The sequence below is a fragment of the Toxorhynchites rutilus genome, chromosome 1, assembly GCF_029784135.1.
Source record: "Toxorhynchites rutilus septentrionalis strain SRP chromosome 1, ASM2978413v1, whole genome shotgun sequence".
Lineage (NCBI taxonomy): Eukaryota > Metazoa > Arthropoda > Insecta > Diptera > Culicidae > Toxorhynchites > Toxorhynchites rutilus.
Window position 1 is genome coordinate 73,197,120 of NC_073744.1, and position 12,642 is coordinate 73,209,761.

The 12,642-nt window shown below is 36.0% G+C and overlaps 1 protein-coding gene across 8 annotated transcripts in view; it reads left to right on the plus strand.

Annotated features, from left to right (window-relative positions):
- The window catches only part of LOC129779628 (V-type proton ATPase 116 kDa subunit a 1), a 42,599-nt gene that overhangs the window by 10,103 nt on the left and 19,854 nt on the right, over window positions 1-12,642 (plus strand). For 2 of the 8 annotated variants that reach the window (XM_055787249.1, XM_055787327.1), the window contains exons 4-5: window positions 1,813-1,964; window positions 8,669-8,795. In XM_055787249.1, coding sequence (XP_055643224.1) covers window positions 1,813-1,964; window positions 8,669-8,795 — 279 coding nt within the window. Of the gene's footprint in view, window positions 1-24; window positions 715-1,812; window positions 1,965-2,207; window positions 2,297-7,296; window positions 7,392-7,728; window positions 7,771-8,668; window positions 8,796-12,642 lie in introns of those variants that run through there. The other 6 variants (XM_055787388.1, XM_055787751.1, XM_055787470.1 and 3 more) reach the window with 6 other exon arrangements.

Here is a 12,642-nt window from a genome sequence, read left to right on the forward strand (position 1 = left end):
AACCTGTTTCAAAACCATTTCCAACATTCTTTGATAGTTCATTTTCCCTGTATATAAAAACCAATCGTGTGAATCCGTATCGCCCCTCGTTTTCCTGAACAACTTTTTTTTTACATGTTTATTTTCTCATTATATGGCCCTAAGTTTTATATTGTTCAGTTTTCGAAAAAGGTACCATTATTTAAATAACATGCATTCGCAACAATTTCCTTTGGAATGTGCAGGTGAATAATATGCGTTCAAAATTCGGTTTTCAAACTGTGTCAGATATTGCATGCTTTTTGTTACTAATAATATTGGTTCGATGATTATTCATCACCATACAAAAAAAAACCACTTGGTCAACAATGGATTCTATAGTGATGAATAATTATCGAGCCCAAAATCTTATTAACCAATTCAAGTCTCTAATCACTAAAATTCTTAACCTGCTTGTCAAACTGTTAACATAATATTGATCCACACGCAAAACCAATGATGCAAAATATGTACTAACGCTGCTGCCTGCTGAATGCCTGATGTTTGCACGAAGTGTTTCGGATCAACACAAACCGAGCGGATAGAGATTAAGAAGTGATTCATAACGGAACTAACCCCCTTATACCGAGAATGCACGCGACTGATCCTTCAACCCATAACATTGTTTGTCACATTTCCTTGTAGCGAGGTATTGTATAATACTTTTCCCATCTCGGGTCACCGGTGGTTGCGCAGGTAAAACCATATTTACCAGAAGAGATAGCGTCACTCATTTGATTTGTGCGATCATCATCAATCATAACATTCGTGCTTGTTTGAAACGCTTATCTATTGCCTTTTCTTCATTTATTTTAACAAGCGTCAGACAGTCTCCGCGCCAACGTTATTCGGTGTCGGATTGTTGGTGATGGTGGAGGTCCGTTTCAGCTCATGATGCGTTTGATATTGCTGATGTTGCTTTGTATTTTAACCGTTGGTTTCAAGTAGCGGCTAGATTGGAAGTTATTGTAAGAAACGGATTTTGGAGCCACAACTTAATTAGGAAAAATCGACTATTCACTTTAATTATGTCCGGTGCAGTGCGGTTGCAACATTCGCACGCAAACTATTTTTTTCCGCTTCCCTTTATCAATCCGCAATCATGTTCATTCGCCTTCATGCGAAAATCGCCAGGCTTTGAGAACAATTTCAACTGAAAAACGATGGCTCCATCAGTTTTCCATCATTCAATGGCTTGTTTCGTGCTTGTTTCTAATGTTCTTGTGGATTTTTGTTCTGAACCATATATGGATGGTTCCACAACGAAGCTCGTATTAGTTTTGAACAAGGATACGAGCATTACTGCACGTTCTTGAGCTAAAGTTCATCTGCTGGAAAGCACACTTAAGCCATTCTGGCAAAAAATATAAAGCTTCGAAATACAGTATGGGTTCATAAAAACCGTAATGTTTGAAACATCAATCTCATTTGCAATTTGGAAACATCATCATGACTACTTCGCATTGCCTCTTCCAATTCCATGGACATTCAGTCTTTGACACTTAGTCATTCGAAACAGAACATTGTTAACCATATAGATGCCATATTTCAATTCATCATAAAGTTCTAGGCTATTAAGATTGTACCTTCGAAGCAACTAATCGTTCTAAATTTGTTTCGGTTGGCGGTGGTTGGTTGATCTTCAAAACAAAATTGAAATTACCATCGTCATCATCGTCGTCGTTGTCCCATTTCATGTGCAAATCCTGCTTCCGGTTGTGTTGTGATCAAAAAATGTTTCTAATCAAAACAAACAAACGCAAAAAACGCTACACGCAAACACTCGAGTCACAGGCAGCGCCCGCAATCCACGTACCTAATAAGTCAAGAAACCGCTATCAACAGATGGCGGATTCGAACAGGGAAGAGGAACGGGTTAATCTACTCGGTGAGGAGGGCATTCGAGCTGGTGGTGCCGGGGCACAGGGACAAAACCTAAAACTAGGGTAAATATGAACCACTTGTTTACTTACTGTATCGTTTCCCAAAACACGCATTCAGCAATTGTTAGCAGTGTTGTTCCGAATATCTGATGGAGCAGTTTTTGGTTTATGTAAATCTAATAATGACATGTTTTCCGTTTGATCCTCTGTATATGTCTGCAAATCAGTTCATTACTTGTTTTTATGCACACCACACACGGTTTCAGAATTGCTTTTAAATTAGATATCGTTTTCTTATTTTTAAAGTCTTTTTTTATTACGCTGTTCTTTATTGTTTCGAAGAAACGCTATGAGAGATTTCCCGAGTTCAACCCAAATTACAGCCGTCAGTTAAGGCAAGCCCCGTAATCATTGCAAGAATACTGTATGTGTGCCTGTTTTTATGTATTTTTGTGTTGTTCAAACTTCTAACTCTAATCTCAGAACAGGTTGATTTTGTAAGCGTGATATATTTGTAACCAGGAGGAGATAATTTTAAAAATGCACTCATTTAGGCTAACCTTTATCATTTTTCGTACCCTCATCGATGTAGTTTACAATTAATTTTACAATTTTCGCTTCGTTGGTTTCATCAATGTTTTAATTGATTATGACTAGTCTATCATTCATCAATTTTGTGAATAGAAAAAGAAAATATGTGTTAAAATGCAAACATGGAAACGCATGGAAAAATAGTAATAAGAAACACATGATAGACCAAAGCGTAAATTAAATGTGGAAACCCAAATTGGACTTGGAATTAGATAGAGTGCGATTCAAACCGGGATACTTTTTGAACTGATTTTGAAGAATCAGTTCAAGATGGTTGAGTCATGATTCATACCCTTTCCTACGCGAGAATAATACGGCGCGCATGAGTATAATAAGCAAGCATCGCAAGCGTTATATTTCTTCTTGGTGTTATAGCTTGAACATTATTAAGCTTCGATCTTCGAATTAGGGATGCGATAATGACAATAATGGATTTTCAGGTGGAATGATCACAGTTTTAAAATATTAATTATGAATGAAAATGAAATTTTCCGCATCAAATATGCATTCGATCAGGAAAAGAAACACGTATAAAAATAATCAATGAAAAATGTGTTTGATAATGTTTTATATTATAATGAAAAGTTTCAGTGAAATAGGAAATGGACGCCATGTTTAAAATATTAAAATGACATTTAGTTTCGCCTTCGTGTCTTCTTCTTCTTGAATGGCGGTTAACGTTCCCTGTGGAACTTTTGCCGTTTCAACGTATACATTAACTAGCGACATCTATTAATATTAGTTGAGATTTCTTAAGCCAAATAACACGCCTTGAATGTATTCCGATGGGCAAGCTCTAGAATACGCGTGACCACAGTGCAAGTCGAAGGAAATTTCTCTGACTAAAAATCCCCCGGCCAGAACGGGAATCGATTCCGAACACCCGGCATGATAATATGAGACGCTAACCACTCGGCCACGGGTGCCACGGGTGCTTTCGTGTCTGGTAATCCAATAGAGATTGATTTGACCCCTAAATGAATTTCACCACCAGACGTCGACACTGCAGCCAAGCCAAGACACGCTCCGGCACGTAGCAATGTATCCTTTTCGAGAATTACTTCAAATATTTGTCTGAAATATGCTGTGTACAACCATACCTCGCTATACTGCCGCTCTTTATACGGCATTTCGCTATAACGGCCCTCTTCAATACAGGCACGTTTTCGATTTACGGCCTAAAATCTAAAATAAAAAATTGAGGATTGGTTCGAAAATCACTTTTGTACAGAAGTGAAAAAAATATTTGCGAGACAATAACTTTAGCAACATACAAATTAGGTATGTATACATACACATATTCCATGTAACATGAAGTCGTTTCATTTTTGTTTATAGATTATTGTTGGTTTTTATGTATGTATGTTGTATGTATTGTATGTTTATGTTATGTATGTATTTTTAATTTAAATGAATTTAATTTTTGATTCAAATGAAATAAAAATAAAAGGATAAAATGCATTTTGAATGATAAACCATATTACATATTTAACAAATTTGGAACTGACCTGATTGAATTTGTATAAATTTATATTAGAATAATTGATTCCTTATACGGCTTTCCGCTCTACGGCCGAATTTCGTGGAACGTATCTAGGCCGTAAAGCGAGGCATGGGTGTATGACCTATATCAAGGTGTCGACTAGCTTGAAAATCCTTGAAAATGAGCGAATTCAAACCATGTCAGGGAAAATCAGGAAATCTCGTCACCAATCTGGCATAAATATAATTCCGTCAATTAGAATTTTGATTGTTGCAGTAATTAGAGAGCTAATGATACCAAAATTTTTGTATTTGACTAGTTTGACTCTCTGCAGGTTTTTCAGTATATGTTGTTTGAAAAGTAGACGGCTTTTACGTTCGCGCTGTTTTTACGTGAATTGGTCATATTACGCGAGCTGCAACTGGGCTTTCATAATGGAGATGAAAAACTCATGAAGCTTCGAATTGCATATTTTACACGATTCACCAAAGGATTGATGAATTCAAAAAAACTCGTTAAAATCTTGACAGACAAATCTTGAAATTTCGTCTGAGATGCGAAGCACCGGTTTCAAAGCTTATGAAGCGTTGATGTATCCTGGATCTTTCCATCATTGATTCCGAAAAAAAAATTGGAGGGAAAACGATTCGAGAAGCTTTCGACTATTGACTATTTTGGTATTTGACTTTTTCGGTCGTATCAGTGTAGCTCCAGCAGACTTATCACTGAAACAATACTGCTAGCAACATAGACAAATTTGCTGACTATGATTCTAAAAATTAACGACTGGAGCATTTTTGGAAAGGACAGGTTTGAGGAAAATTTTGTCAAAAATGGTCTTCTGTCTCTCGCGTGGGAACCCCCACGTTGGAAGAGTTTTTCCATTTAGAGCGAATGTTTTCCTGAAAAAAATGTAGGAGTAAACGGTTATGCTATGCGACAAGTTTATGAAGTATAGTCACTTTGAAAGGATGGGATCTAGTTAATTCAACTAGTTAGAAATTCTTATTCTCTTTGTCGTCATATGAATCAAAGTTAATGAAACGGCTACGGAAATCTCTGGAGGTAAAACGGAGAAAATTTTGGAAAACGCAAAGAAGAGAACCGAAACATTGCAAGATGAAACATTTCGTTTAAATCTTAACAGTTTCATGAAGTTCCAAGATCCAAATCAAAATGAAAAAGTCTCATTATGTACTTGTATTTGAGACCCCTTCAAGATAGCTGAACTGTATTCCCTTTTTCAAATCTTTTACGGCACATCTCAGTCTCAGTCGTTTAACTCAGTTAAAAATTACAAACAATTTTATATTGCATGAATCAATAAACAAATGTTACATGTTTACGATTTCCATAAATTGTAAATTATACAGTTACGCCATTTAGGCGTCGACAAAAGTTTATGTAATAATTTGATGTGCACAAAATATGTGCAATTTTTCATATTCTCTTTTTGGGCAACACATAGGTTCCATGTAAGATCATATTTCATAATGTTCTTTCAGGGGAAAAAACAGCAGCGATTTTCACTAACAATCAATCATACGAACAATCACGATAACACGTACACGCAATAGGCCAAACAATGAATTGAAAGCAACGAAAAAACTTTACCCTCACTATGAGATTTTATGTTTACCTAATCCATGAATCGCCCCAGCTTCCCCCAGATTTTTTTCGGATAATCAGGAAATATATGAATGTTACGCGGATTTGAAAGAATACATGAAATTGAAAATATATAGTTTTGCTTTTAAAACTACGAAAATCTAATTTAATTTTTAACACAAAATTGAGTATACATTAACAAAATAAACCCTGCGTTAGATGCATTTTGCTCATCAAGACAATATCGTTTTATTTTCATTATAAGCGTTCTCGTTATATTTATCAATTCCGTCCAGCGCAAATCAGTTCAGCTGCACTAGTTCGTTCGTAAACAGTTCGCCCGCAAACACTTCGTTCTCAAACAGTTCGTTCCCAAACAGTTCACTCTCAACCAGTTCTTTCCCATACAGTTCACTCGCAAACAGTTCGTTCTGAACCAGTTCGTTCACAAGCAGTTCACTCTCAAACAGTTCACTCGCAAACCGTTCGCTCGCAATCAGTTCGTGGGGAGAACTACCGTTCTTTGAAAAAGAACGACCGTTCGTTCACTCTTTTCGGCGAACTAGTTCGTTCGTACCGTTCGTGAACGGTTTGCCCATCTTTAGTTTGTAAATTCCGCGACGACACGTACTTTGATCTATTCTAACGACAATTCATTTTTTCTGGATTCGTTTGAGGACGTTGTACATGGTAGATGGTTTTGAAAAATTAAAAGAAATTTTCACAACTGAAAGAGGAACACTTTCAAGATAACTTTATGTCAAAACATTACAGAATCCACCACTACGGGTGCTGCTGTAAAATCAGTAGTAATTCTGGATCCCGAGTGACGAAACCAGGAACGTATAAATATTTTAATAATGGTCGTACGAAATCGGAATGTGAATTTGTGGAAGCACATAGAAACCAAAAAGGACGATCTGCGAGTTGGAAAGAGCGGTCATCTCGTTTTATATAAATATTTATAGAATATTAAGTAACACTTAGCTAAAAATAAATGTTCAAACGCCAACTAGTATAGAAGAATATTAAGGAAACTAAAACGGTTGCACCCATATCAAAAACCTGGTTAAGTCATAATTATATTCTCATACATAATCGCTTTTTTATCCACTTTAGCACTAATTGTTCTGTTTCCTTGCAGCACCATGCAATGTACCTGTGTAGATGCACTTATGGTTTTATAGCATAATTTTGATTGTTGTCTTACTCTATAATAATAACACAACTTTAATAATAAATCTAAGTGTAACACAATTAACTAAACAAACTTACACGCATCATTGGTAGTCGGTCTAATTTATTTGCTCTCCAAATTTGTATAATGAAATTGACTACAAAACACGTATTTTAAATAATGGTATGTTCTTTGCGAGATACACATTCTTTCTGAATCATTCTCCCGTATGATTTTTGACTTTTACAAAAAAATCTACGCATTTTTACATTATTTTCTAAATTTATCTCACCAATCGTATTATCTTGAAATAAACCTTTTTTGTAGCTTTCCCAATCATCATCTAAATTTCATCGATTGGCTACAAAAGCTATCCGGAAGCTCACTCTTATGATATTTTGCCGTCGTGATAATAACTGTACTATATGTGTATTGTCGTTTTTGACTTTGTGTCCTACTTATTTTTTTGTTCTACATATACAAACATTCCGACCATCGATAAACCCAAATGAACTCATGAACCCAAACACGAGCAGCAAGAGGGTGGTATGCATACCACTGAATCGATGACTCGAGCGTTGATCACCGACGAATCACGCACCGGCAAAGCAATGGGTCCCGTGCAATTGGGGTAGGTTTGTTAGTTCGATTTCCTTTTTGTTTATCCTTTCTTCTCAAAACTCTACCTTTTTTGAGTTATTGCATTTTTTTTCCTAGGATCCTTTTGGTGCTTTCATTATTCTTCTTCCTATTTCTAATAATCTAAAATCATATGGATACTAGCAAAACAGAACAAACCGAAACAATGGGAAGTGTGATCGTTTTGTTAGTAAGCTGTATCACCCTAATATTGGTTACGATAGTTCTATATGCCTTCTAATACTTATATTCACACACTATTTATTCTACTCTGCGATTAAGGAGAAAATCTTTCCATTAACAAACAAACCACTAATTTTCAACCGCAGTTTTCTGGAAAAGTCACAAGAACCAGAAGAGTACCTCCCATGGTCAGTAGCAAATTACTAAACACAAATACTAATCGTTTCGAAGTAACGTTGTGCATTACGAATACAAGAAAAAAAACTAGAACAAAAAAAAATCTAGTGGATCCGTTGTTTTATGTTTCATTTTTGTACGTTTCATCACAGTGTTGAAAATGTACCCCGTCTGGAGTTTTGCATAAATTGTAGCATTTGGCTTTTTATCTTTTTGTGTATGCCTTCACCGCTTTTCCAACAAAAACTGTAGTCTTGCAAACTTTCGTTCGAACATTTTGAAATTTCTTACAATCACTTGTTTAATACTCTTTCTTCTGTTTCGATTGCTAGCAAATTTGTAGTAGTTGTGTTTAACGAGTTTCATCTTTTTTGTTTGATTCAGCCATTGCCATGTCATACATTACCCGAGTAAATGAGGTGCATTTTTAAAAATTATTACCTAGCAATATATTACAATGAAAATTTAAAAGCGAAATTATGTTTTAACTGCTGTATAGATCATTCATTAAATCATTTGAGTTGATGTTGATTTCTGTTGTTGAAGAATAACATGCTAATGATATCTCTGAAATTAATGGGTTTTACCCATATTTTATAATGCAAGAGAGTAATCGTCCGAACAAACAGCAAGTAAGCAAAGCGTCAGTTTCACCACAACTCAAACGACGATCATACGAAATTGTTCATTCATTATTTGGCTTACATAAACAACCAACAGTTCCATAGCTATGGAAATGATCAATTGACGGACATTTCATCCATGTACGTAGCTTAAAATGAGATTCGATCACTGCTAATATTTTGTTTTCGAATAGTTTTTAACAGTTCATGTGTTCAAAGGGCGTTACAAATTTATCGCAAATGTTACTAATGTGCTTATCCATGTTTTATGACTCATCGTTAACAGCTTCGTCGCCGGTGTTATCTTACGCGAGCGCCTTCCAGCGTTCGAGCGGATGTTATGGCGGGCTTGTCGGGGCAATGTGTTCCTGCGTCAGGCAATGATCGAATCGCCACTGGAGGATCCTGCGAATGTGAGTTTTTTTTATTTTTTTAATACAATATTCAATTCAACAAATATTAGTAAAGTTATAATTGTATTAATATTCAAATAAATATTTTTTTATTGATGCAAAACTGTTCATAATTACTCAAAAATGCGCTAAAACTAATTTTCTATCACCCAACAATATTTATAAACGTTTCTTATGCCTATTTAAAATCATTTTCGTAGACAAACATGATCAGTTTTGAGTAGAGGTTTGAAGAGAGAAATTGAAGTGAAATTGGTATCAATTAGTGGTGAAACGGATAGTAGTTTGGCCGGATACCGCATATCCGGCAAGCTTCAAGGCTGGATAGCCGGATAACCGCTAGCCAGTGCTTGGAATTATCAGTTTCATATCAATCATTTCAGCTGAATTTCAGACCACATTCGATCATTATACCATTGCATTCGGGATACCGAAAATGAACCAACGCCAAGCCTCACAATCACAGCAAGCCACTGACAGTTGATTTATTCACTTTCGTTCATTATCTTTTCCGTTCTGCTCTGCGTTCACGGAATGCAAAATATCCCTTTGTCATTCATTGATATTAATATACCGAATATACCAGTTCATTCAATACCAACATCGTTCTCAGACAACTGACGAAACGGTAAAATTTTTTGAGGAAGATAAGGAAGTGCTGAAAATTCATAATAGTGACAGCAAGTTAGGATAGCGTTAGCGTTGCGAAGTGTGAAGGAATTGACAGTGTAAGCCGAGGAAGAGGCTTTTTCAAACAGTTCACACAAGTATTTGCGAAACAACTAAATTACATACAAACCGATTTTATTTTAATTTAACGATGGAAATATCTATGCAATCGATCCTACAATGGCCCATTGGCCACTCGAAATTCGGATCAACTCCTCCAGCAGATCGTATTCGTTAGATAATTCCGAGTGTTGCAGTGTTGTTGCTTGAATACTCATTTGCGTTGCCATTTCGGAGTAATTTCAGGAACAACTGCGTTATGAAAAAACAAAGCATTCTCTCAATGAGAAAATCACACACTTTTCAGGATATTGAAAATGAACAGTAACAACAATCCTGACAATTCTATGGCAATGAATAAATGTGAATGAATTCTCATGATTCGATTTTTTGAGGAAGCTCAGATAGAACAGTATGAATATGAATGAACACAGTATCGCCAAGCAAAATAAACGCGTTACAGTGATAAAAATGTATTTTCAATATTACTTAATAAGCTCGATATTTCCAAACCCTGCGGCTAGCCGGTTATTCGACTTTTTATTTGCGAATACGAAACTGGAAGACCCTGCATGTGTGCATAAAGCGAATAAAGAATTACATTTTAGAAGAAATAAACACATTTTTATATAAAAATAATGAACTTTGAATAAATTTTCCGTTTCGAAGGGATATCTTTTAATAGAGTATTAACTTTTCAGCAGGGAATCTTCACCGTTTTTTTTTCTCTGATAACGAAACCTGTTTTTGTGCGATTTTTTTGTGCGGTAGATGAAAAGAACATGCAACTGTTTCGACATGCAACTGAAAGCACATCACAGCCACGCGCAACCGAAAAGGCAAACTGTCCCATCGCAAAGCGGGGAAGCAAATAGAAATCGAACGGTGAACGGCGTGGATTTGAGTTATTTTCTTGGGGGAAACTTTTTTTACGCGGTCGCTATCTACCGCACAAAAAAAGTTTTTCTTTAAAACACGATTTACTTTATTTAGCTACTGGTGAAGTCTTGCACGATTTTTTATCCGATTTTTTTTTAGCGGTCCCTAACCCCCTCACAAAAAAGGTTTGTCTGTGTATAAAATATCTTGCGACGAATCTTCGGAGAGTAACGGCTCATCGTCGGCTTCATGACCTGTAAATGAAACAAGACGAAACTGAATCAAACCTTATACACGAAACTCACGACACACCTTTTGGGATTTATGTTATGTTAATGAGAAATTGTGGTATTTTTCCAATATTCGATATCCGGCCGAATAGCAAATATTGGCCGGAAAGGCCGGATATCCGTTTCATCTCTAGTAGGGGAGAGGGGGGGGGGGGGTAAGACGGACACGTTAAGGAAAACTTCAATTGTATTTTTGGAAACTCATGTTTTCCAAAACTTAAAAGCAGTTTCTTACAGTTCAATATACTGGTTTTCGAAATAATTGGCCAAATGTTTTATAAAAATGTGTTTTTTCGTGTTTTTCACTGAAATTAAAACAAGCCGAAAAGTAGAACATTTTTATCGATGCGGGTATAATGGACATGTAGTGGGGGAATATGGACAAGTTCATAATATACGGAGCGTAGAAGTTTATTACTCGCGATAGAAATAATTTCGCTCTCTCTCTCTCTCTCTCTCTCAGTTTTTGTGTGTCCAGTAACTGAAATAGAACAAAAAGAGAAAGCAATATAAAAGAGTTCAATATTATTCCCTTAACTTTCCACCATGCATTGGATGTGATTATGGATGTGACTGTCCATTTCAACCCAACCACTGCAATTATTTCAATAATTTAAATTTACCATTTACGAAAGAATTTACTTCTCCGTACATAGCAAATATCGCTTCTCTGTCAACTCACAAACCGAAATATAACCATCAGCGAATTCAATTTTGCAATTAAATCACTCAAAATGCTTAATATCGAAGCCGCGAAAATTACATCCACACGCGGAGTCAAGTTTGATTTTCGGTTTGTGTTTCCCTATTCCACTTTTGATCAGTAATCATTATCATAAGACGGTTTAAATATTCTAGAATAGCATGTAGAAGAGGTTCGCATCAATAGAAATTTGAAATTCATAATGCAACTATACAAATCAACCACCTGTCCATAATACCCCCACTGTCCGTCTTACCCGCAGGTCTCCTATCAATGTTTATTTTATTGTTTCTATGTTAGACTTACTTTATCTCCGAATTAAAATTCTTCTGAATTTTGTGCTCGAAACCTGTACAAAGTTATGCTAAAAGTCAAAAAAATGCAAGAATAATACCGAGTTGAAAGACCGCCCAAAAATATCGGGCGAATGAAGGCATGCATATTTCATAAGGGAAATTGTTTTAAACATTGCTTTTCCACAAGTTTATTCAAAAATAATGGAATAAATTCAGGTAAAAGTAACACGAATCGATAAACATATTTCCTGAAATGTTTCAATGGGCTAAAAGTACTGATCGGCGTCATTGTTTTCGTTTGTGAAATGTTCATTCAGTACAAATTCAACCATGTATCGATATGCGTCGGATGTTTCCATAATTATGTTAATTCAATTTTATTGAATGATCCCGTTATCCAGATTGATATCCAAAATGAAAACTGGAGTGAAAAATTTGTTTAATAAATTTAAATGTTTAAAAAATTCGAGCCTGTGTCATGTGTCTTTTCGTTTCAACTGGGACAGAACTTTGAAAATCATTCTTCGCCGATTGCCCGAAGTAACCAGACGAAGGAAAGTCGCGTCTAAGTTTCGTTATCGGTTACCGCGTGATTGTTGTTTTTTTTCGCCGCTGAAGAGTTCATTTCGCTATCTGGATAGTGAGTGGAGTACCCTGAATGAAGGCGGATAGAGGCTTTCATCATCGGAAAACCAAGGATTGGTTTTTATGTTGTCGCTGCTTCGCCGACATTGGAGTTTTCGCCGAATCATCGTGCCAACAGTACCAGTGCGGGTAAGCTTTTACCGACGACTGTGTGTAGTGGTGTCGTAAGCACATTCTCACCACTAACGAGCTTTCAGCGCGCTCCCGTTCATCTGCACTGGAGTGCGTTCATAGGTGAATAAGATTAAATATACTCAGAGAAAATATTTATTAATTATAAGTTTTTTTTTTGTTTTTGTGAATTA